The sequence below is a fragment of the Ciconia boyciana genome, chromosome 6, assembly GCF_034638445.1.
Source record: "Ciconia boyciana chromosome 6, ASM3463844v1, whole genome shotgun sequence".
NCBI classification, from domain to species: domain Eukaryota; kingdom Metazoa; phylum Chordata; class Aves; order Ciconiiformes; family Ciconiidae; genus Ciconia; species Ciconia boyciana.
This window is the reverse complement of record NC_132939.1, coordinates 65,739,316-65,764,824: the sequence shown is the minus strand read 5'-3', so window position 1 is coordinate 65,764,824 and position 25,509 is coordinate 65,739,316. Positions and strand designations below refer to the sequence as shown.

At 50.9% G+C, this 25,509-nt stretch overlaps 1 protein-coding gene across 1 annotated transcript in view; it reads left to right on the top strand.

Annotated features, from left to right (window-relative positions):
* The window catches only part of DAAM1 (dishevelled associated activator of morphogenesis 1), a 97,901-nt gene extending 73,834 nt beyond the window's left edge, over nucleotides 1-24,067 (top strand). The window contains exons 17-26 of the mRNA XM_072865690.1: nucleotides 5,444-5,547; nucleotides 10,859-10,943; nucleotides 11,735-11,841; nucleotides 13,578-13,666; nucleotides 13,911-14,079; nucleotides 14,845-14,952; nucleotides 17,088-17,148; nucleotides 17,767-17,898; nucleotides 20,629-20,799; nucleotides 21,246-24,067. Of these exons, the coding sequence (XP_072721791.1) occupies nucleotides 5,444-5,547; nucleotides 10,859-10,943; nucleotides 11,735-11,841; nucleotides 13,578-13,666; nucleotides 13,911-14,079; nucleotides 14,845-14,952; nucleotides 17,088-17,148; nucleotides 17,767-17,898; nucleotides 20,629-20,799; nucleotides 21,246-21,455 (1,236 nt within the window). The 3' untranslated portion in view covers nucleotides 21,456-24,067. The remainder of the gene's footprint in view (nucleotides 1-5,443; nucleotides 5,548-10,858; nucleotides 10,944-11,734; nucleotides 11,842-13,577; nucleotides 13,667-13,910; nucleotides 14,080-14,844; nucleotides 14,953-17,087; nucleotides 17,149-17,766; nucleotides 17,899-20,628; nucleotides 20,800-21,245) is intronic.
* Nucleotides 24,068-25,509: the final 1,442 nt, after the last annotated feature.

Genomic DNA, 25,509 nt, shown 5'->3' with positions numbered 1-25,509 from the left:
CTCTTTCCCCCGGTGTTTTTGGAGCTTGACTCATGCCTACCGAAGGGCACATCTGAAGATGAGATGGAAAGGGAAGGGAAGCAAGAATAGAAACCTGGTGTGTCAGCAGGACGGTTTGCCCTCTGGCATGCCTGCCCGAGTCCGTGAATCACCTGGTGTGCTGCGGATTATTGCCAGACAGGAATTTAAAAATAATTTGGCTTGGCTGAGGTCCTGCTGGGTGAAGCGGCTGGTTAGGTTCAGGGTCAGCAAGAAGGGGGAGATGCTGCAAGGAGAGCTGTGACAGGGGCTTTCACCCTGGATGGGATGAGGACCAAAAGGGAGCTGAATATGGGAGCCAGGAACTAGGGTGGGACTGGCAGAAGATACTGCGAGAGTGTCTGGAAGGGGGACTGGGAAAGAGGAGGTGAAATCTCACCCGCGAGACGCTGCTGGGGCTGGACCACCCTTGGGAGCATGATGCACAAGTTCCTTGTGGCTCACCCAGGCTTCACGGTAGCACTGTTTTGTGTGAGTCGAGTGATGGGACACATGCCCCTGGACCTGATGGCATGTGATTACTCACCTGCGAGTCCCCAGGATGCCCCCACTTGCAGTCCCAGCATGGGGAGAGGGTGCCTGGCTGCGTGCCCCAGCGTTGCTGGCAGCACGGCTCTGCAGACAGCTGCCGTGCACACACCAGCACGCGTGGTTAGACGCACTCCTTGAGATAACACATGCACCACGGGGCACTCCGCATACAGTGTGGGGCTGGGGGAGCTCCATGCGAATGGCCTGTCTCTGCAGGGAAGGAGGATGGACTAATGCCTTAATAATTTGCAGCGGTTTTGAGCTCTAGCAAAAGTTGGTTTCTGTTCTGAGCAAGCAGTGGAGGAGCAGGGATTTCCGTTCCCTGCTCCCCATCTTGAGCCCTTGGCCAAAAATCGCTTCCTTGGTGATCGCACCTCCCACTTGTCCTCAGACACAGTTTGGGACATTGGGGTCTGCCTGCCTGCCCCCGCCCCAAGCAAACCGGCGCTCTGAAATCGCATGGCCAGGTGGTACATCGCTGTGGCCAGCACCCCAGCAGGGTTCGGTGGCAGCATGTAGAGGTGTGCATGGTGCAGAGAGCTCTCAGACCCCCCACGAATAGCTGTTGCAGGGCTGATGTTGATGGGACTTGTCTATTTTTATTGCCATAGTGCCTGGGAATCCCCAAGTAGTGCACAGACCTGAGACTTAATGATGTACTTAATTTTAAGCATCTCTTTAAATGCTTTTCCCATGTCACAGGCTGGGATGTAAACACAGGCTATAAAGTGAGCTCTGCAGCTCTTGGGAAAGGCCCTTTCCATGCGGGGAGGACAGGAGCCCTCTGGGCTTCCTGGGGCTCAGCCTGGGAGCATCCCTGCCCCATGCTGTCAGGAGAGCCCGTATCCTCCCTATCCTCCCCGCCAAAGCTCTGCAGATGTCCCCATCCCCGGCGGAGGGCTCGGCCCCGCAGCTGTGTGTGATACCAGTGTTTACCAATCTTGCTAGATATAACAAGAAAACCTGGAGGAGCTGTGCATTTCAGGCTGTGGCGTGAGGACCCAGCAGGACTGGGGGTAGCTGCTTAAGGATGTGCACGTGGTGCTGGAGAAAAGCAAGTCTAGGGCCATCGGGGCTCAGATGTGCTACGCAGGGGTCCGCGCCCCCGTCAGAGATGTTTTGAGAGCCTGTTTTGAGGAAGAGGCTGGGAGTGATGCTGATAAGTGGCAGTGACACAGCCAGGGCAGTCCTGGCAGGTCCCACAGCAGTGAGTGATGTAAAAGAGCCAGGGCCAAGTGGAAAAAATACGTGTTGTTGAACCAGAGGCTTAGCAGTGAGCTGGGAAAGAATTCGTCTCCCAGAAAAGGATGAAAGAAGAAAAGCCTCCAGCTTCTGCGTGCAAGCAAGAGTGACCTGCACGGGGGCCAGGGGCAACAGGGGTGGGGAACATTTGTGGGGACGGTGGCAGCAGATTTAAAACTACTCCTTCTTACCCCACCATCCTGCAGCAGAGGCTAATCGCGGTTCATGCAAGGGAAAGGGGCAGAGATGAGGCTGGTTTGAGGCAGAGAGGGAGGGTTTTTATAAGGACCCTTTTCCCTACCTTAATGCATGGGGAGCCCTCCCTCTCCTGGAGCAGGAGACTGCAGGAGGACCACCGTGTCCTTCTCCTCTCCAGCAGTGTGGGACAAGTCCAAGCATCGTGGGGCAGGTCTGAGCATTGGGATGGAAGGAGGGCTTCCTAATTAAGGACCAGTTAAATAAACAAGAAGATACCCATTGCTGCTTGTGGGTGTGCTTTGTGCATGTCCCACGAAGGAGCCTGCTGGGAAGAGGTTGCTTTATGAAACACCAATCCTTTACAGCCTTGACTGATCCACCGAGTTAATTCTTCGCAACACCCTCACATCCATCTAAATTGTACAGTTTTTCATCTAACCTCCCTGAAGTACACCAGTGGCAGCTTGAGTGTCCTTATTTAGGGACTGCAGGTCCCCCTTGCCTTGCAAAGCCCCCAGGGTGGTGGCATTGCCAGAGCTCTGCTCCTGGGGAGGGTCGTGGCAGCTCTTCGACACATGTTTCTACACAGATGGGTGCGACGCTGCCTCTGGAACCACTCGGCACAGCACCGTGCTGGGGTGCCCACGCTGCACCCCACAGGTGCCCATCCCTCTGCCAAAGAAAGGGTCGGTCGCTCCTTTTCTTGCCTGAAGTTTCTTTGCCTCCTGTCACGTCTTATTCTCTTTCATGGCCGCAGCATTTCTGTGGGCTCGAGGAAAGCCTGATGCGTTGGTTTTTAGCCATGAGGCTTGTGATCAGCACAGCTCAGCCCCGGTGGGTGCCGGTCCCCCAGCCCCGGGTGTTCAGTGTCATCTAAGAGCCCTTTCCCATCCTCCTGCCCAGAGCCACGTGTGGGTCCTGGGCTGATCCAGCCTTGGCAGCCAGTCAGGGGAAAACCTGCGTAAAAAGGTTTCCTTTAAAAAGGCAGCAGTGATGGGCTGTGTTTGGAGATGATCAACTCAAACAAGGCACATGGGCCGTTGGCTGCCTTGGCACGGAGGGGCTGGAGGGAAGCACCCTTATAAACCAGCTGCATTTGGACCCACCTACCTCCTCTGCTTGCTGCTTGCCTTGTCTTTTTACTAAAAAAAAAATAAAAACAAACCATTTATGCACCTTTGAAACCTCCCTCCTCATCACAGAGCTGCTGGATGGTCTCTTGAGCCAAGCACAAAAAAAAAAAAAAGATGCAGCCCAAGGAACGAGGAGGGAAAACCCTCGTGTGTGTGTGGTGCCAGCTTTGCCACGCCTGCTTCCAGCCTGGTGGGGAGAGCCCAGCAGGACAACCAGGTCTTCGGAGGACCGTAGTGCCAGCGGGGTGTCAGGGTGGCATTTGGCCAGGCTGCCAAGCCCTGGAGAAGGGGGGGGTTGTCCCTGTTGGAGGAGAAATCAAGGGGAAACGTGTTGCCATGGCAAATGGTAAAGTTTTGCTGCAGCCAGATTTGCTCCGGGATGAGCCTCTCGTTATTTCCACTTGAAAGCCCTGTTTTTCCTGGCAGTCGTGTTGGCATTTCAGTCTCTCAGATTCGCAAAAACTAGCAATTTTCTTCCCCAGCTCGGCAGGCTGAGCGGTGCTGTGCCTTTGGGCCAGCACTTGCTGGCTCTCATGCAGAGCGGTGGCCAGCATCCTCCCACCTCATCCCATGTCCTCTCCTCACCTCCTTGCACACCAGGACCTTGGCCCGATCTATTCATGGAGCCACCTCTCCCTTTCCCATCAGCCCTCCCCTTCTGTGCATCCTTTAATCCTCACCACATTTTCATGTGTGTCCCCCGTGTTTCGGCACTGGCAGACCCCGAGTACTTCCCCATGCTGCCGAGCTGCCCGTGTTGCACCCTCCCCTTGACTGTGCTTCGATTCCTTTTGGTTTCGCTGAGATCACTGAACTGCATGTGTTTTTACTGCCTTTTTCCATGCTTCTGCTATGGCCGTAGGACTTCTTTGTGAACGGTAACTCCAGACAGGTAAGCGAGCATCCGCAGGAGCCTGGTGCCTGCGAGCGATGAGGGCAGGGCAAGCGCGGGGCTGGGACGGGGATGCGCACGGTGCTGCGGGGGGTTAACGTGTGGCGAAGTGGGGGTTAAATCAGAATGGTCCAAAGATCACCAGGAGAAGCAACTTGAAAGTTGATGCCAGGGAGGCTGGTAAGTACTAAGCTGCCCTCTCTGCTGTCTGGCTGGACATTGAAACCAACGTCTGAGTCCAGGAGTTGAATTTTCAGATGCAGCTTAACACAGAGAAGCTCCTACCCCTGAGCATTTTCGCTTTTCAAAAGACGGAAATAAATAAACTCATACCCGTGGGTTGAAGCTCTCTGTTTCATCACGGTCAGAGCAGGCAAGGCACACGAGAGGGGCAGCTGGTGGTAGGTGACCTGGGGCTCACTGTCCTTCACCTGCCACTGCCTTCGCTCTACACCACCTGTCCCAGCAGCTTCCCGCTTCTCATAGCTTTTTTTTTATTATTCAAACAAGAAAAGGAGTAAAAAATGGGAACTTCTGTGCTCACTCTCAACCCGCGCGGTGGCTGCGTGCCAGGTCTCCTACGCTCATAGACATTTAGTGCGGATCTGTAGCGCGTGGGACCTTGCAGCGCCAGGTTGTGTTCTTTCCAGAAGGACTGAATAGCTGGCTTTTAATTGATAAACCTTAGTAAAACATGCAATATGGTAAATTAAAACCAGGGGCAACATGAACCCCTTGGGCAACCCTGCAAGATTGCTGTTAGGTAGATATGCCCGTTCGCCCGCAACCGCAATTTGGTATATTGTTACTCATTTGAAGGTAACGTATTTAAGCCACTTAGGAGATGTAGGTGCTTATGCCACACTGATTCCTGCTTTCAAATCCCTTATTTGGGGAGAATTTCCCTGAAAGAGCAGCAAATGCTGCAGGTTGCATTTGCAAGTCTGGTAGCTTGCATTGGTTAGCTTGCTCAGGAGGACTGATGCGTGAAGGGCGACTGCAGATGTTTAGAGCAGGGGTGAAGAACAAGAGCGATGCTGAGTGTGTGCAGCAGCCCGTAATGAAATATTTCATGCGAGGATTTAATGAAGTATCACAAATATGTATGCTGAGAAAGCCCGGCTTTATTTATTCAGCAGCGCCTGTGTGTTTGTAGATTCTTAAATCTTCCCTGTCTGAGAAAATACTTACATTTCTAACCAGTGGCTTCAAAGCCAGCTCTGGTTTATGAAACGACTTACTGTGTTTCAGTTACAGGCGATGGGTTTTACCCGTAACCCGTGGTGACACTCCTGATTAATGGGGGCCCACTGTGTATCACGCTGCTATGTGCTGAGAGTACTAAATGTCTTTGTTTCTCCACGGCTTTTCTCCAGGCTTTTTTTTTTCCCCCCTTGTTTTTTTGTAGAAGGAAGACGCTATTGATGACACCTTGAGTTCCCGGCATAAAGTCAAGGAGCTTTCGGTCATAGACGGCCGGAGAGCTCAGAATTGCAATATCCTCCTCTCCAGGTACGGTCAATGCCTTCTCGCCCTCCGGGGAGTGGGGGGATGCTTGGTAACCTGCCCTGGGCTGGGGAGTGCTGCTTGTCCCCGGGGGGTTTAATGACAGGAGCCAGGGTGGGAGGAGAGCCAGGGACACCTGAACCCAGCTATAGCCTTACACCGTTCGTGGCGGGGCGGTGGCGGGGGGGGAATGCAATGAACTGGGTACGTGGCAATTCGGTGTCCCTGGAAAGCCCCAGAGGGGTTGGGGTACCCGGTGAGCCTTTATAGGGGATGGGAGGGGGTTTGATTTCACCTCTTATCTTCCTCAGCCTGGGTTTTGTTTGCTCGTTGGTGGTGGTTGAAGAGGGTCTCTGTTAGGCTGGGGAAAGCGCTGGGTATCGGCAGGGTGCGGGGAGCAGCCAGGGCCTCCCCGTGTGGGTGTCCTGTGCCACATCTGGATTTCGGGAAGGGAACGTCCCCCTCTTCCAGCTGCCCAGCCCTGCTGGGATGACAGCCTCCCACGCACCCCTCACCAGGCAGGCCCAGCACTGCTACCAGCAACTTAATCCAATCCCCAGATTGCTGCCAAGAGGATAAAAAGGGCCTTTTTTGGCAAGGTAAACTACGCCAATAAGACTGACTCCTGAGAAAGGAGAAGCCAGGCTGTGGTAGTCTGAAAGGATCAACCATCAGCGTAGCTACTTGAAAAAAAAAAACCAAACAGCTGCAGAAAACGCCACTTATTTCTGACTCACCCAGAAAAAAATAATCCAACAGCAGTAAAATATAGCTCCATTCAGAAATATTCACTCTGCTGCCTGGAAGCACAAGCTTTTGTGCCACTCAGGTCCGGCCAGGATGGAGCAGCATCACTGACGGGTTGGGCTTACAGCCGCAGCACCCAAATTCTGTGTTTTCCTGGACTGTGTGTCAGCGGAGCTAGTGCCTTGCCTGGGCAGCCTGGCTGGTTTCCTTCCCTAGAAAGCATACAGAGGCTGATGTCTGCAAAAAAACCCCCTCTGGGTGGGTAACTCACAGTCCCTGGTGCTTCTTCAAGCTCTCCCGGAGGTGATCCGCAGCCCCATGGGCAGCGGGAGCGACGAGTGCAGCGAGCCGTGTGCTGCAGCGTTCGGTGGTAAAATTGCCATGTTTATGGCTGTCTCTGCTCTGGGTTGCTTCTGGGGATTTTCGTACTTCCTAGCAGTCCAAATAAAAAGGATGATGATGAAAGCGGAGTTTAAAGCAGCAGGCAAATGAGTATGTCTGTGGCAGCCAGCTATTAGCAAGTAAAGCGATGGGATTTGTGTCACTGGCTGGGCTGCTCCCCGGCGTACTTAGGCTGAGTGCAGTCAGAGTGGGTTTAGGTGTAATGCAGCCAGAGGTTTAAGTGTCTAACTGAAAGGTAAGCACGCAAATAGCCCCTTCGGTGGGAAGGGGAGCTACCCAAGCACTGAACTTCAAAGTCATCTCACGTGTCTTACTGAGTAAAGGTCCTAATTTCATCTCACCAGCAAACCTTTCTCTTCCAAGAAAGCGATGGCTGGAAACGAGTCGCCAGTAATTAATCCCACAGAAAGGGCTCAACAGAGGCTGCTGCCTGTCTGCCCTCCCCTTTGGGTCCTTTCCTAGGGGAGAAGCGGGACCAGACCTGCCCTGCAGGGTGGTCCCCAGGACTCTCATACGGCTTTTCCCAGGCACATCCCCTAGCATCAGGCCCCTGCGGGGACAAGTGGCTCTGGGGACGCAGTGGCTTGTGCCAGCCGCTGCTTTGGAGGTGCTTTGGGTTTCATCCCATGGTGCTCTCAGGAATGCGTGGGCAGAGGGGCCAGCCGGGCAGGGCATTTCTCTAGCGCTGCAGCAGCAGCCAAATCTGCTCCTTCCCCCATTTCTGCAAGTGACCCAAATTGGGTTTCTCTCCCCAAAATCCCTTTGGGCAATTTACTCTTGATGCCAAGCAGCTAAAAGGAAGGGCAGTGTCAGGATGAAGCCCAAGCATCCTGCTGGTGGGCTCAGGTCCAGCCCCTGCATCTCCAGCAGACTCCGTGTGACTTTGGGCAAATCTTTTCATCTCTGCCCGCCCCAGCTGCCCATCCCTAAGCTGGGCAGAGCAGCGGGTCCCTGGTCCCAGTGTTGCAAAGGGACTGGTCTCGCAGGGTGACTCACTGCGGACGGGCTGCTGCTCTCCTGCCTCGCTCACGTGGCTACCACGGGGACGAGCGCTTTCACATGCGAAAGGACCTGCAAGCTTGGCCCCTGATTTAGCCCAGACATTTGTAAGCTCACCAGGCATTGTCTGGCTTGCAGCGTGGAAAGATTACGGCCAGCGAGATACTTTATCTCTCTCTGTAGATTTATTTTTTTGCCTGTTTCCCTTGCTTTGGGAGAAATTACTGCGCAGTGAGATCACTGGATTTTCCTCCAGCTTGTAATACAGCACAAGAATATTTTAACACTTGCTTTTTTATTCTTTTTTTTTTTGAGAATGCTTTGCCAATGTCAGTGCATTATCAGGTCTTCCTCCATAAACCCACCATGTCCTTGCTTTTGCTCCCTGTGTACGTGTGTGTATTTTTAGCGCTGCATTCTGCAAGATGCAAATCAAGCCCTTGCTCCATTACTTTCTGCTTGTGCTGGTGGTGAATGGCTTGTTTGATTCCTCTCTCTGGCGAGGCGGCGTGGAGCATTTTTCTTAAATGAATGTGGCTTTTCAAGAGGGCGCGTCCCTTTCCCCGGCGGAATTCGTTTTTCCCCTTCACACTTATTACGTCCTCTGTGGGATTCTACAAAAGCCACGCAAAATAGCCCCGCGCTTGTCAGGCTGGCGAGCTGTCACTTTGCATTGGCGGGCTGCTGGCTTTAAATCCCTGTGACAGCAAGTCCTGTGACCCCGTTCCTCTCAGACGGCTCGCGTTCGACAGCTGCTGCCAACAATGATAATTATTGTGGTTATAGATAAGCTTCTAGCTTTCACTGGCCCCTTTCCCATCAAATTGTCTGAGAAGCTGTTTTCTTCTGGCGCCCCGCTCTTGCTCTCTGCCGATGCCGGGGCAGGCTCTTGTTCTTGGCACTGGGTTATGATGATTCCTGAGAAAAGTTTTTTCAACCTCTTTCTTTTTAAAAATATTTTATTGTTGACTTTACTTTTAATGAGCAGGGCTTACAAAAGTCACCCTCATCTTTCACCACCCTCCTGGAGACGATCACGGTGGAAAGTGTGTGCTTTAGGTGTTCACTTCGGCTATGGATGAGGGGTAGCTGCCTACCCGCCCCCTTCTCCCAGGAGCATATTTGCCTCCCAGGCATCCCCCAAATGTCCAAACCCAGCCAGTGTCTGCTTTTCACCGGCCTGGGGACCGATGTGACATTTGTTGGCGGTCTGAGCTCTCCTGTCGCTGCTTGGGTGTAAAAGGAGTCCTCCTGCAGCTTCAAATCCCACCTCGGGTCGTGTCCATCCCGGCCGCTGCCCTTGTACGGGACAGGTAGGGTGTCCCCAGGACGTGGCTGCTCATCACTGCAAGCAGCAGAGGGGACAATTTCCACGGACGCTGGGTTTGCTCCTTGTGGGGTGACCCTGGCAGTTGTCCTGGCCGCTGCTCAGTGCAGCCTTTGTGCTTCCTCCCCTGGCTGAGGTGAGATTTTAACTCACTCCTCGTTTAACAAACACTCCTTTGGGGGGGTCCCTCTAGCAGGAGGTGAGAGAGGGCCAGGTACAGGATGAGAAACATGGGCTCATAAGGAACAAATACTTCCTAGCCAGGTCTGTAAGGTCCACCTACCTCAGTGAAGCCAGTCCTTCACTTCCAGTCTTGAGCAAAAGATTTCAAGCTAAACCAAGCCCTTGCTACCCTGGTCTTAGAGACCAGCACCCTTCCTGCTTTAGCTTCGTCTTCCAAAAGCCAGCTCCATGGTCCCAGTCTGCTCCCTGAAGAGAGGCCAGGATGAAAAATACCCTCCTCGTTTAATTACTTGGAGGATCAAGTCAGCTCCCAATCTTCTTTTTGATCTGCTGATCACGTTGACACAAGGTCTCACATCCCGCCGTAGGGTGTGTTTCTGGTTTCAGCTCATTCCTTTGAGCCGCATCCAGTGTTTCAGCATCCCTTGGCAGCACTGATCACCGAGACTGGGGCAATGGGTTTCCTTACAGCCCACAAACGGGTCTTTCAACTGTGCGACTTTTCCCTGCATGCAAGAACAGGGGATTTTTTTTTTAAACTATCTATTGCAATGGCTTTAACCATCACTACAAGCCGGGCAAGGGACAGGGTATTGGCAGACAGAGTTGCAGGAGTTTCTGGGCTTTCCCTCTTTTGCATGTAGATTATCAACCGCAATACAAAATCGTGAAGAAAAATATGTGTGGTTTTGCAATCAAAGTCATTGCAGGGAGCGGTCACGGGGAGTGCTACAGACATATTAAACTGTAATTAATGGCTGCTCTAGCCCAGGAAGAGCTGAGGGATTCTTTCTATCTATCTATTGCCTCGGCTCGGTGCAGGCTGCTGGGGGAAGACCAGCCCATTGGTGCTTGCCGTGATACGATGGTCTGTGTTTTTAGAAATCTCCAATTTGAGGCTACAGCTTCAATTCCCGTTAGGTGAAGTGGAGGAAGAAAAAGGTGGAGTGGGGGGCCTGTTTCCAACCTGTTACACTTGGAAGCACATTGAATCCCCACCCCTCCAAGAAAAACCTGATGGGTTTCCTGGGATGCTGAGCATCCGTTTTCCTAGATTTTGGATTTCTTTCTCTTTCTTCCTAGAGGAAGACTCCAACCAGAGGCAGCTGGGAGAGGTGGGGGAGGCAATGTTCAAATCCAAGAAAAGCAGCAGAAATTGGCCAAATTTTCCTTAGGGGTTGTGACAATGGGTTCAGGAGCAGTGCTGAGCTGCGCTCCTGAGCCCGGGCTGGGCCGTGCTGCTGACGGGGAGCTTGACCCCCACAAGCAATGATGCAGGAGCAGCATTGCTATGGGCAAGAGTTACATATAAAAGTTATATATTTTTAATACATGTATAATATACTACTTACAATAGTTATATAAAATACTATAAAATAGGGGATGGCAGCTGCGGTGCGGGGAGAGGGAACTGGCTGGTGGGGTTTGAGCCCCTGTTCGCAGTGGGGCCAGGGCTGCTCTGTGCTGTGCCTTAGCAGAGCATGGTCCTACCACATTTCTCGCACATCCTTCTTCATAACATGCTGTATAGTGTAATTTGTAATGATGCTGCTGGCCGGGAGTTAAGCTGTTCATGTTGCATGGGTGTGTAAGGAAATGCTCCTGAACCTTGCCTGATTGCTGAGCTGGGAATAACTCTCCTTCCCCTCCACCTCCCAGGCTGAAACTCTCGAATGAGGAGATCAAACGAGCGATTTTAACGATGGACGAGCAGGAGGACCTCCCAAAAGACATGCTGGAGCAGGTGGGCAACATGTCTTGTGCTCCTCCATGGTTGCCTCATGCTGAGACCACACTGTGCCAGGTTCTCGGGACCCAACTGCGGCTTTAAGAAGTGTGTCAGGGCCCCAAATTATTTACTAACCACATGTTGAAAAACCACCCAAGTGTGCTGGAGCAGCAAGAAAGCAGCTCGGTCATAGCATCAGCGCTGGGAGCAGCATGGCCTCCACGTGCCATGCCTGTACCCGGGTCTGCCCTGGGACCCCAAGGCTGGGCCAGTTGCCCATTTTGCTGCTGCGGCTTGAAGTTCATGCTCGGTGGGGTTTATTTTTGAAAGCTTGTTCAGCATTTTTGCCGTCCTTAAGAAAGGGAATCCCATTTTTCACCCCCTCTGAATCCCTTTGGAAGCATATTATTCACCTGTCCTTAAAGCTGAGCTGGTAATTGCACTTTCAGCAGAGACGTGGGAGGATTTGTTGCACAAAATTTCCATCTGCAAATAGGTAGAGTTGCAGCAAACGAGAGTGCCCGACATCTCCTCTGGCAGAGCTGATGTCGAAACCTCCTTGGAGCAGTCGTAGTACATCTGTTGTAAAACCAGAGCGATGGCAGGGCAGAAGCAAGAGGCACTAATGTGATGGAGTAATGGGAGGAAGGTCACAGGGACAGCAATAACACTTATTTCACAGGTGCCTTGGGGTCACCGTCTGTACATGCTGAAAAGGTAGTAGATTCAAGCAAATAAATCACCATTTTGCTCCTGAAAAACTGTGCATGGACCTCATGTCCACCAGTGTGCTTTTCCTTGCTTAGCTCCTGAAGTTTGTTCCTGAAAAGGGTGACATTGACCTGCTGGAAGAGCATAAGCACGAGCTGGACCGCATGGCCAAGGCTGACCGGTTCCTCTTTGAAATGAGCAGGTTGGTGGCCCAGGGGACACGTATTTTGGCCAGTGGCTGCACGGGCTGGTCACGAGGTGGCTGTTTCATGGACCCTGGTTGGGAAATAAGCCCTGCTTACTGTTTTTCACATCAAGAAATGAGTGGGCCAAACGGAGGAGAGGGCAAGCAAGGTGCTCCCACTTATAAGGATTGCTTGTGATGCTGTGCTCCTAAAATCAGGGTTGTGCATTCCAGACAAGCAGCAGCTGGATGGAGCAAGGGGGAGGGATGGGGAGATAGATCCTCTGGAGAGAGGTGTTGGCTTCCCAGGTCAAGTCCCGACACATTTCCCCTCTCATTTGGGGGAGAAAAGCTCAGTCTGGCACAACTCTGCGAAAGACTGCATCATCTGCATCGTGGCCCAGGTGGGAATTGCTGTTTGAATGATAACACGATGCTCCTTTGCCCTTCACACAAACATATCCTAATGAATACTCAGGACTGATGTATGTAAATTTTGCCCTGCTGTGTAGATGAGTCCCACTCCTCACCTCAGGAATGACTCGTCCCTGGGGCTCCTGAGAATATATGAGATGGAAAGGAAATGTCATTTCTTCCTGCTCCTGGTAGCAATCATTTAAGGCTTAGAACTCTTCAGGGATGAATAACCTTATCTTTTGCATGCACATCCTCTAGAGGTGCTGGTTTAAAATCTTGAAGCTCCTTATTTAAATCCAACTGAGTATTGAGCTCTTTGAATTTCTTAGCTGAACTTCAAGCAAGTCACTTGTTTGCGAAGTCAGTGAGTTTTACAATCTGAGGTTGTACTGGGAGATCAAAAATAGAAACGCTCCTGTCCTCCCTGAGAAATGTGCCGATGAACACCGGGGCGATGCACCGTGTAGTTGCTGAGTGTTAAAGGCAGGCAGGGTGGAGCTGTGAAGTTCAGACCTAAGCCCTCGGGGCTGGAAGATGCTCAGAATTAGCTTTCCTATCGCAGGTCACCTTTCTTCTTCACAATCTCTTGCCCAAGTGTTGCTCCCATGCCTTCATCTTTTGGAAAGCACAACGTGCTGATGCAAATATTTTCCTTGATTTCCAGCACGGCTTTTTAATTTGCCCTGTGGTCTGTAACCGAGTGTGATGTCTTTGTCACCTCTGATTAGTACAACGACAGCATAGCCCATGGCCTCGTCTGTGAGCAGATCTCCCATGGGTCCTTGGTCCAAATGACTCAAATCAGACTGCCATTTGTGTACAAGTGAGATCTTGTTTAGCCTAAATACAACTGACATGAGCAGAGCCGTCCCTAACTTGCCCAGGAAAGGACTGGATTGGGTTGTGTTGGTGGCTTTCCAGCCCAGACCATCATTTTGAGGATCTGAAGGTCCAGTTTTGTTAGTGCTGGTAGCTGGTGTGCCTGTGTCCAGCCACAGCTCATCACAAAGCCATTGGGAGCCCAGCATCTTTGCTAAGGAGTAGTCATAAATGAACTGTTTGTTCATAGCAATAGGGTGTAAAAACGCACTTGCTGAACCTGCTGAGTTAAGGATAGGCTTAAGCATGTTCTTAAGAGCCCACCTAGAACCACCCCAGGACAGCTGTAGCTTCAGTTGTCATTTTTTCCCATCCCAGCAGTTTCAGGGCAAAATGCGGTCATTATTTTTTAATCACCGTGGCTCAACTGTGTTTTGTAAGCACAGCTGTGAGCAGCAGAGCAACTGAGCTCTGCCTGGAGCAAGCAAAGCTCAACCTGCACCTCATTTTTTTTCCAGGATAAACCATTATCAGCAAAGGCTGCAGTCCCTCTACTTCAAGAAGAAGTTTGCAGAGAGAGTTGCAGAAGTCAAACCCAAGGTGGAAGGCAAGTGACCAGACCTGCTAAGGTCGCAAAGGGGCTCTGCGCCGGCATGGGGAGTGTTTGTAGGAAGAGCATCCCTCCATGCCAGAACGAGCCCGGTCCGCGTGGAGGTTGCAGTGATACAGGGGAAGGGAGGGAGCTGGTGGTCACTCTTTGGCCGTGGAGGCACCAAGGGGGCTGCTGCAAGGAAAAGGGTCCGGTGTGCTGTCATGGCAGGGGGTAACATCCTGCACCTCTCTGCTTTCAGCCATCCGTGCCGGCTCCAAGGCGGTGCTGCAGAGCAGCAGCCTCCAGCAGCTGCTGGAGGTGGTCCTGGCCTTCGGGAACTACATGAACAAAGGCCAGAGGGGCAACGCCTTCGGGTTTAAGATCTCCAGCCTCAACAAGATCGCGGACACCAAGTCCAGCATTGACAAGTGAGCAGCCCTGCTGTCATCCTTGGTAGCATCCATGGCCCCCAGGATGCTGGGGGAACAGAGGGATCGTTAGCGTTGCCTCTGGGACGTGGGTAGGTGGGAGCGGTCCCCTCCCTCCTGCTACCCCATCTGGCACATCTGATGATGCAAGCGTCCATTTTTGGAGCAGGATAGATCTTGGGGGAAGCTGGGCTGCAGATCAGCATGGGGATTGATGGAGGCTTTCCTTCCTGGCCTGGCTAAACGGCAGCCAAGGCTGATTGGGAGGATCATCCTCCAAATGCTTTTTTCCCCCTTTGAGAAGCCAAGAGCCATCGTGCTGTGGTGCAGTGGCCGGAGGAGGGGTCCCAGGGGTTCCACTCCATGGGAACCCCCTCTGCAGCCCCCCCAAGCCACCACAGCCATCACCTGGTTCACTCTCCCCCGCCTAGCTCCGTGCACAGAGCAAGAGGAGCTGGGTCAGGTCTCAAACCTGCCTGGTCTCACCCATCAGTAAAGACAACGGAGGATGGGAGCGGTGACGTTCAAGTCACCTCCCCTGGGTCCCTCCTGTGGAGGGCCCTTGCTTGCAAGGACCAGGCTGCTCTGCACAGTGGCTGCGCATGGGACAGACCCATCCCATGTCCCCAGACAGGCAGCGAGCAGCATCCTTGCAGAAATCCCAAAATAGTTCATTACTAGGGTTGGGATTTAACCAGGGTTTTCAACTGAGCTCTCGGCTCCCCACGGTGCCGCCACGCTGACCTCACTGCTTCTTTCTCCTAGGAATATCACCCTTCTGCACTATCTCATCACTATCGTTGAAAAAAAATACCCCAAAGTCCTCCGCCTGCACGAGGAGCTGCGAGACATCCCGCAGGCAGCCAAAGTCAAGTAAGCAGGGATTTAGGTGGCACGTAGGGAGTGCCGGGAGTGCCTCTCCCCTCACTTCAGCCTGGCTTTCTGTGTCACCCTCCCCTGCTCGTGCTCCCGGCCAGATCCTGGCCACTGGGCTGGGCCCTGTGCTGTGGCCCCGCTGGCCCAAGAGCAGCCCGAGGCAGGAGCCAACATCACCTGGTGGCTTTAAATCTCAGCCCTTGCAGCAAAGGGCTGCAAAACCTCCAACCGCGAGGGAGGGGAGCTGCTTGGAGCAGCCGTTTCCTGTTGTTATCTCACCGCAGAAGCATTTAATTAATTTCTAATGGTACGTTAAGTAATCCAGGAGGAGGAAGCGGTTGTGGTGTGGCTGCAGATAAAGGGCAGCTGTTTATCTGCATGTGGTGGGGAGGCTTTGCCTGCAGCGCGGGCAGGACGAGGCAGCAGTGTGAGGGGCTCACCTGCCTCCAGGTCCTGCCTGGTCCTCGTTTCACCACCAACATGGAGCTTCTTGTGTTTGCAACAAACTTTTAAACCCTGCCTGCCTCCCGGTGACCTGTTTGGAGCAGACTGCCGCTGTCTCTTTGCCGGCAGAGGCCCCTGTTCAGCAAAGCCCTTAAACACACGCTGAACTTTTAAGCGCAGGAGGAATCTGCTGTTGCGCTGCAAAGCCCTCAAGTATGTGCCGAAGTCCCTCTGAAGTCAATGAGGCTCTGTTTTGGTTTTAAAGTTCAGCGGGAGCTTACGGGCTTTGCTGCTTCGGAGACCTGAGCAGCAAAGATCACACGTTTCTGCAGTCAGCAGGCATTCATGTTAGCCCTGGACGTGAAAAGGGCCTGAAACTGCACCTTTTTAGAGAGGGGATGGCAAATATGCTTGGAGTTTACAGCAGCTCGAGGGTCTTTCAAGTTTCAAAGTGCTCTTGTAGCAATAGTGGCTTCCTCACGGAAGATCTGTAATGTGCAAAGCAAGCCTCCTTGGATTTTAAATATAAAACAATCATCAGCCATAGGGATTAAACAAAGTGACAGGACAAATCTTGGTGTGCGAGGAGGAGTGTGTGGTGGCTGTGCTCGTAGGCATTGGCTGAGAACATGGTTGAGCAGGGCACGCTCCTTGCCGGTGGAAGCTCCGGCTTTCTCATGCTTGTGTATCTGCAGCTGTTGTACAGATACACGTATGGGAAAGAAAATGTCTGCATAGAAGCTTTTTTTCACCCCTAAACTTTATCATTTTGCTCTAAACTGGACACCATATGTAATAATTGGGTTTGGTCCAATCTAGAGTGAAACCAAAAAGTTTCTAAAGCTCTGGAAAACCCTAAATTCCCCCCGGCCCTGCAGCTGTGAAGCAAAATTACCACCTCTGTCAATCCGCCCGCTCGTAATGAACTGCTGGAGCACAGGGCTCCCAAAACTGCTTTTTCCCAGACTAAACCTGCCAGGAACGCTTGTCCCATGACCTGACATCAGCGTTTCCAGGGACCCCAGCCCTAGGACAGACACCTCTGGAAAGATGTCAAGCCTGTGGTCATCGAGTCTTTGTGAGAAAGCTTCCACTCAGATGTAGTGGTAGAAACCCATAAGCACTTGAACTTGACGCTCATCAGGGGCCTAAGCCTTGTGTAAACACAGCCAGCGCCAGACATGATGATTTATTTTTATTTCTCTATATTTGGGTTGTCTCCCTTTATGAAAGCCTTGCTGCTCAAAAGGGTGCTTTGCATGGCATTCACCTAACCATGGTTCCCTGAAAAACTGCCCGCTGTACAGTGGGACAACAAGCCTATCTTCTGCTGGCCCTCGAGAGGGGAAGAGAAATCTGTGCCCAGCAAAACCCTCTCCTGAGCTCTCCTTTTGCTTGGAGAGGTCTGGAGGCTGCTGAGCTTGCTAAGCCTGCACAGTCCCCTTGATTAAAAATCCAGAAAAGTGCTTTGCTTTAAAAGAAGCCACTGCAGCCACTTTGAAATGGGTGGCTGTCCTAGCTTAGAGGCTGTCAGCCCAATTTGCTGCTCGAAACATGCTGGTCTGCAAACAGGAGGCAATGTGTGCAGCGCTGGGGTCTTTTCAGTGGAAAAACATGGTTGAGTTGGTTGGAGAGCTGTAGAATTTGCTGGGGAATGCTGAAAATTAACATCCTGCCATTTCCAACAGCATGACCGAGCTGGAGAAAGAAATAAACACTCTGAGGAGCGGCCTGAGAGCGGTGGAGACTGTAAGTATTACTTAAATCAAATATAGTCCAGCCTGGCTCCAAGCACCGTGGCATCCCTCCTTAGGGAGGCAGGCAAGGGAGCTCCCAGCAAAGCTGCTTTTATCTCACATCCTGGCGATCTGTTTGTCTTTCCTTCCTGCCCTGCATGTGCGCCTGTCCTCTTAGGGCTGTTTTGGCACCGAAGTTACTGTATGTGGTTAGGCACGTGTGTGGTTTTTATTTAATACACTAAGGGAGTCTGAGTAAGTTTAGCGATGATGCCCGTGGAGGACCTGTGATGAGCCAAGGGGTCTCTCTTTGGCTGTAAAACAGCAGAGGGCTGGGGCTTGGGCTGAGGAGCGCTTCTGCAGCCCAGCTGGAGTGGTGATGAAATGGTGGAGGTATCCCAAAGGACTCACTGTCTTTCTAAATTATGCTGCTTCCACGATCTGTCCTGCAGGATTTGGCCTTAAAAGCATACTACAGTCATGATATTGTAACACGGGGTAATCCATGGTCTCACATGTGGCAGGAGGGAGCAGCGGTGGTGCTGCACCCAACGGCACTTCCAGAGGCTGATGGTATTTGTGTCCTTCATCAGCCAGGACCTGACCAGATTTACATTTTTTTTCCCCAAAGGAGCTGGACTTCCAGAAGTCTCAGGTTCAGCAAACAGGTGACAAGTTTGTGTCTGTCGTCAGCCAGTTCATCACATTAGCCAGCTTCAGCTTCTCGGATGTCGAAGATCTTCTGATGGAAGCGAAAGAGCTGGTAAGGTCACCAACATCCTTGAGATCTGGGTAGCGTTTCAGCCTTTCCTCCAGCCAACAGGGGAGGGATGGTCCTGGCCTTCTCAGAGCACATGCTGTGTGTTAACAACTCAGATACCTCCCCCACGAGATCATGTGCGTGTCCTGCTGAGACCTTAACATGAGAAAGGTACTGGGCTGTTCTTCATGGTTTGTTTGGAGTGGGTGGGTGGGTACATCCCTGTCTGTCCCCAGGACCTTTTTCCTGCTCCACAACCAGGACCAGGGGATCGCAGGTCAGGCCAACAGACTGCTTCTGGGGTGCAAGGTGTGCTGTAGAAAGCCATGAGATACCTGTCTATCTTTAGGAAAGTGCAAGGCAGGGACTAGCCATGAGAGAGTTGTGCCATCTCCTCCTCAGGGGAGGAGATGATAGGTCATTTGTGAGGATCTGACTTTTGGTGAAGAGTTTCACTCAAGGCTAGAGGGCTTGCTTTGCTTTCTGTGTCTTAAAATGGAAATATCCCAGTTTTGGTGGCTTTAGAGTTAGGAGTGTGGCAGCTGGGGCATGGTGGCCAATGAAGGCTGAAGGTGGCAAGAAAGCAGGCTGTTCTGTCTGGTGTTGATGAAAGAGGAGGAAAAAACGCAACCAAGTCTTCAGGCTGGACATGAGGTCACCCAGAGGCTGATATCAGAGACAACCCAGGCTGCCCAAGTGACCCCACTTCTACAGGACAAAATCACATCCCATGCATAACTTCGGTCTGAGACCTGCCCAGCTCTTCTCTCCAGAGAAGAGGGAGAGGAGCTGCGTGACATGAATTGAGGTCAACTTCAGACCTGGTTAGAGAAGCTACTTAAGAGGTTCTCCTTCCCCAGAGTAATGCCTTGGTGAGTGCTTTGCAGCCACATGCAATGACCTCTTGCCATGTTGTCCTTTTCTCCCTACCAGGCTGGTTTAAGTCACAGCACAGGGGTGGCCGTTGGCTGACATCTGTGATTCCCAAGCACCTTTTGCTTCCCCTCTTTCCGCAAAGGGGCACACAGCTGGTTTCCATTTCCTCCAAGAACAGTCCTCCACTGTCTCCTCCCTGGCTTGGCCTTAATCTTGACTGAAGTGGCAGGGAGATAGTCTAGCACAGGCCATTTTAGAGGTCCCATCCTTGTCCCACTGCATGAGCTACCTCTCCAAAGACAGAATTTACTAAGTGTCACCACCTCCTTCTCCCTGGTTGTAGCAATGTCCAATTGGCACTGTCCTTCAGACCATCCACCCATGCTTGGGCATTATGATTGACCATTGCCTTCCTGAGGCCACAGCTAACCCAGGCCACCCTTTTAAAATGTTGACGGTAGCCTGGCAGATCTTGCCTGCAGTGACTTAGGACTGTGGAGATGGTGACAAATGCTCTGCAAACTGTATCGTCTTCTGCTGACTTGGCTGGATCTGGAGGAGAAGGTTTGGTCGTTGTCCCCAGAGCTCATCGAAGTCCACTCTGAAGCAATTGCACAGCTGTCCCCATGGTTATTGGATAGGATGGGCTGTGCAAAGTGCACCAGCTCTTTGCTTTTTAAACACATGTCCAGATTCAAATTGTGTTACTGCTTTCTCTGAGGAAAGCAGAAACATCATTGTTTTATAAACTCTATACACTGCAAGGATAACATTTTCAGCCTTTCCCTCCCACCAGATTCTCCTGTAACATGGCAGAGAATTTAATATCTTGATGAAAATCAACAAGAATAACCTCAATTATTTTGACTTATGTAGTGGCACCTCTCAGATTCCTCCCTGCATCTTGAAGTGCTAAGTCTCTTAAGTAAACAAAGCAATAGAAATGCCCTAAATGTCTTTTGAAGAGCCTGGGGCACCCCTGCAAATAAAACTAAATCATACAGGCAGGCTTTAAACATGTTCCTCTCAGTCTACCCAGCAAAATCAAAGCAACTAATAAATCTGTTTGTGCTTTGATTTTGTTTTTCTTTTCTTTTAAGCGTGCTTATCACCAGAACGCGCCATCACAATTTTAACAAACTTTCTGTGCACAAGGACCCTCCTTCAGACTGGAAGTGAGAACAAAGAATGTCCGTCCCAAGGACAACTCACAGGCTCCTTGGGGACGAGGACGCATCGGCAGATCATAGATGTCCTGTCCTGACCTTTGCTAAGGCCTCATTTGAGTCCCTTACATTAATGGTGTGCAAACAGCATGAAAAGCCAGAAAACTCCCTATTTCCCTACCCAGGGCTGTGCCTGAGCCTGGGCAGAAATGTCTTTTAGAAGTTTCACCAACACATTTGGTTTCAATAGCAGAGCATGTGGCAATGATAAATAATACCCCAAAATACTTCAAAGAAAAACTTAAAAGTGCGAGTTTCCCTTCCCCTGCCGTGTTTACTATTAGTTTTATGTCTTCGGTCTTCGGTCCCACAATATTTTGCTTCCTTGTTTTTACTGCTGCTTAGTTAATAAAGTCGAGCTGGGGCGGGGGGAGGCTTGGCAGAGCCAGAGGCAAGAAGGGGAGAGGGGGCTCGGGAGCGATCCAGGTTGGCTCTTACAGGGCAGCAGGTAAAACATCAGATGATTTATTTCATGTTTAAGTCAAGGCTGGATGAAGCAAAGCCCTGCTCTCCGCCGTGGCCACTGGAAGTGTTTCTCTCCGCTCCCTCAGGTTGAAGGCTTCCCATGGGGGGTTTCGCCAGTGCAGTAGGTATCTCCAAGACTGACGCATTCCTGTCTTCTCTCTTCCAGTTTTCCAAGGCTGTGAAATACTTTGGAGAAGACACAGACAAAATGCAGCCTGACGAGTTCTTCGGCATCTTTGACCAGTTCCTTCAAGCCGTGACCGAGGCCAAGCAGGAGAATGAGAATATGAGGAGGAGGAAGGAGGAGGAGGAGCGCCGGGCACGCATGGAGGCACAGGTGGGTGGGCACCGGCGAGGCCGGCAGCACCCCCAGGGCACTTGGGGATGGCAACTGTGCTGTGCTGTCCCCATGGTGGCCATGGTGGCACAGGGAGCACCAAAGACTGGGCAAGGAGCTTCTATGCTCTTAGACCCACTGGCTTTTCATTGCTGATTACTTAATTAACTAATGACCTTGGGTTGGTGAGATCTTGGGGCTAAAATGTGCAGCAGAGCTGGTGCTGCCTGTGGGCTGCTGTGACCCACCAGCAGCAGCCATGGGGCTGTGGACCTCAGCCCATGGGTTGTATCAGTAAGCCTGACCAGCTCTCGCATGCTAAGCACTGGGGTGGGAAACCGCTCTTGTTTCATGAGTCTGGGGGTCACCACGCATGTGTTGGGCACCTCCACGACCACCTGCATGAGAGTGAGATGTCTCCTTTCCCCCCCTGCCGTGGCACATAGCTGAAGGAGCAGCGGGAGCGGGAGCGCAAGGCGAGGAAGGCGAAGGAGAGCGGGGAGGAAGGCGGCGAGTTCGATGACCTCGTCTCGGCTCTGCGCTCGGGCGAAGTCTTTGACAAGGACCTCTCCAAACTGAAGCGCAACCGCAAGCGCATCGCCAACCAGCTGGCCGACAGCGGCCGCGAGAGGCCCGTCACCAAGCTCAACTTCTGAAAAACAAACAACAACAAAACCCAACAAAAAAAGTGGGTTAGTCTTTTTGAAGCGGCTAGGGGGTTTTTTTATTCCCATTATACTGCCTCGCAATTCAAAGCGAAACAGTGGCGCGCTCTTTCTCCCTGTGGGCAAGTGTGTGTGTGTGTATATACTGTGTATATAGTCGAGTCGGGGGTGCAGATGGAGGTGTGTGGGCAGCCCACCCTGATGGGTGCCAGCGCTGCCTCCTCCCCTCCGACCCACTCCGAAAAGTAGTTCTCCCCATGCACAAGCACAATGCCGCGTCCGCGGAGCAAGAGAGGACCCAACCCAGAGATGCCGGCGGTCCCCATGGTCCCCAAAGGCAATGGGAAGCCACTCCCGGCCACTCTCCTGCTTGGACCCCCCCGGGCCGTTTGCAGGGGACACCTTGCGCACAAGCCGAGCGGTTTAAAGAAGAAAAGGAAAAAGCAAAGTTGACTGAACTTTAATCCGTTGGTTGTTTTTTTTCCTCGTTGTTGTGATTATTCCAAAAAACTCACAGATCCGTGCTTTCGCGCTGGTTCCCAAGCTCGGCGCTGCAGGCGCTCCTGGTGATGCTCTTCCCATCATCCTTGGGAAAACGCTCTTTTTCCTCTTACCACCACCTTGCTAAAGGAAAAAGTTTACCCCAAAGTGCTTATCACTCTAACACCACACAGATGTATTTATACTTTTATAACGTTTTCTGGCCCAAGACGGTGGGAAAGGTCGGTTCTCGGAGGAGACGAAGTGCATAAACTTTTGCGTTGTAATTTTTATTCTTGCTTTCTGTTCAATGGGACAAACTGTATCCTCTGTAAAGGTGGGTCAGGACCAAAGGTCTCTGATATACGAAGGGGCTGGTGCAAAACCCACCGGCTTTCACCCACCTTCTTTTCTCTTTTCTTTATCGGACACACAGAAGCAGCGATGCCAAGAAACGCTCGTCTCTTAGCCAGGTCCTTTTTCGACTGGTTTGCTGTTTGTTGTCATTGCAAATTTGTAAGCAGAACTACCTGTCAAATGTCAGTCCAAAAAAAGACAAAAAAAAAAAAAAATAATTCAAAGCTCTCAGGGAGTAATAATTTAAAGGTTTAGAAAATTAAGAATTGGAGAATAAAAAGTAACCACCATTAACATATTAACATTTCTATTCTTAAATTATGCTGAGTATATAGAGGACTGTTACTTTTTACTTTTATTTATTTGTGGTGTGTTTTTTAAGAAAACAAAACAAACCCTTTTTATACCACCAAGACTTTTGTGATCCTTTTTTTTTTGTTTGTTTGTTTGTTCTTTTTCCTGTGGAGAGATGAGTTTGTCCCTGTTGCACTAGATATTAACACTATTTGAAATAAGGTTGGTTTGTTGTTTTGGGGTTTTTTTTGTCAGATAATCGGTATTACTGGTGGGGTATGGGATGTCAGTTAACTATATGTACTGTATAGCAAAAGTGCTGTTTAAAATAATTTGTATAAAAAAATATGGTTCTAAGCACCTGAAGGCCGTGGGGTCTGCGTGCTGAGTGAAAGCTGTGAAATCTCTCTCTAACCAGAGTTGTCAAGAGCTGTGGTTTTACCATTTTGTTCTTTTCTTCATTGCAACTTTTGACGCACTGTAGATTAAAAAAAAAAAAAAGAAAAAGAAAAGAAAAAAAAATACTTTCGAGTAGCATTTGAAGCAGTAATAAATAAAGCAGGTAAGCGCAAAAAAAAGTCCAGCACCTCATATCCAAGCAGCTGCAAAACCTGCAGGTTATGTTCAAAGGTGGAGTTAAGCACTTTGCTTTAAGAAGGAGGGGGAAATAAAGACAAAAGGTAATGATAATACTATTCCTTAACTAAAGTGCCTCTATTTATATTTTTTATTTATGGCTGAAAAAAATGGGGCTGATACAATTGAGGGAACGGACTTTGGGGGGAATTTAAAATATTAAAAAAAAGAAGAAAAAAAAGGTTAAAAAAAAAAGTCTGGCCTCTGATGGTTTAAGGAATGGTTGGTCACATGTGTTTAATTCGAAAGGCAGTGGGAGTCAGAACGGGCGATCGCCTCCCGGGGTCCCTGGGTGCAGGGCTCGGCCGCCAGCACCCACCCCCGGCTCCTGCCTCCGCGACCCCAGTGCCACATCAGGACCTTTCCTGACAGATTTCCTCTTGCCCTCCAAACCTGTTTGTGTTTTTTTTATTATTGTTTTACAACAGCCTCATTATCGGGCTGAGTTTGCCATTTCTTTGTTTTCTTTCAAAAAAAAAAAAAAAAAGAAAAAAATTATATCTCTATAAATAAATACAAAGGCTGTGTGCAGGTAATTCCATGTGCCATTGTCGAAAACTACTTTTAGATTGGTGCTGGTGTAAGTAGCCACTCTTTTCTCTTGGGTGTGTATTTTAAAGATGATTTTTTTTTTTTAATAATGCCAAAAAGGAAAAAAAAATTCCATAATAATTTGTAAACTGAAGTATATGTCTTGGACCTTATTAGCTTCGTAGTGACCAAGGTAGTCTGTTAGGTGCAAGGATGTTAGTAGTCTTAGCTAGCGGGAAATGCTGTGTAATGTTATGAGACTGTACATTTTCTAAGATGGCAATATGCAATAAAGAAAAACGATTTTGGTGAGTGTACATGGCAGAGCTGTGAGTAATTTTTTGGGGGGAAAAAAAACTGGGATATTTGGGGATTGAGACAGGTGTTGAAGAAAAGGCCTTCCGTGGGTTGCTCTTTTCCAGGTGTATTTGCAGTCGTTGCTGGGGTTGGCTGGTAGCCCCACTTCACCGCTTTCCTGCGTGCTGGGTCTTAGGCGGTCGGGGGTTTTTCCACCCTCCTGGCTCGTAGCATCCTCGTGGTTGCCCACTTGTGGGCTCTGAAACACCTTCCAGTTAGTGACCCCATTCATTTCTCCCCGCTGTGTTGTTGCTAATGCCTGTTCCCACCTTGGTGACCGGCTTTTCTAGGAGCCTGCATTGAGGCAGCTGCCGGTTTTGCATCGCAGGATCAGATCATCTCCCTTTCTCCAGCTGACGGAGCCAAGCCGCTGCTGGCTGGGCTAGCCAGCGTGCCTCTAGCAAGCCTATCTAGACACACCAGAGATGTTTTCTTGGCAGTAGCCCAAACCCCTCTTGGCCTATTCACGCTCACCATTGCCTTTCCCGCACACGTTTCCATCTGGGTTCTGTGTTATTTTTCTTCTTTTTCTAATGCTCCTTGCATTGAGTGACCTTTGCAGCATCCAGCGTCCCCAGACCCCACCGTCTGTAGCAACAGGAGCACCTGCATCATGCTCAAACCCATATGCTTCCCCCTTTGATCAGGGCTTTCTCCAGTATAACCAGTAAGCGGCACAGATGGGGCATCTAACACGTCCCTGGGCTTGTTGGGGCTTCCTTTGCTGTGAGCCCACCCAGCATCAGGGCTGGCAGGTACAGCAGCTTTCTCCTATTTATATCCCATGGCCAGTGATTCCTACCACAGAGCGTATTTATGACCCAGTGTTGGTCAGATTTGGGCTGGCGGGGAGCGCGGGACGGTGGTGAAGAGCAAGACTACCATCGCAGCGACCGGTGGTCGGGTGGGCTGGTGATGCCATGCGAAAGCAGCCCAGGGCTGTGTAGTGAAAGGACCCAAGCCAAAGGGGAATGGCTTCAGCTGCTCTTCCCTTCATAAATCCCCATGTCCCCAGCACAGGGGTGCTGTGGGGTGCATCCATAAATGGACGTGAACAAGCCAACCAAACCCTACAAACCAAAGAGGACATGAAATTCTGGTTAATGGCAGATTGCAGGTTTCCTGGGCCACACCAGTGTGTGACACAGGACGGTCACCAGGACAGGGATGGGATGGTGGTGGGAGATGTGAGCAAGGACAGGGCATAGCTTTCTATTCAACCAAGATATAAGAGGGGAAAAAAAGCCTAGTAACGTGCAAGCTTCCTAGCCTGCAAACCCTTTCTCAGGGCTGAAATAGCAGCATCTATGGCTCGAGCACATAAATTTGAGATACAACATTTGTCATCCCAGAGGAAAGGGGACTGGGGTGGGCGCTGTGCTGGACTGGC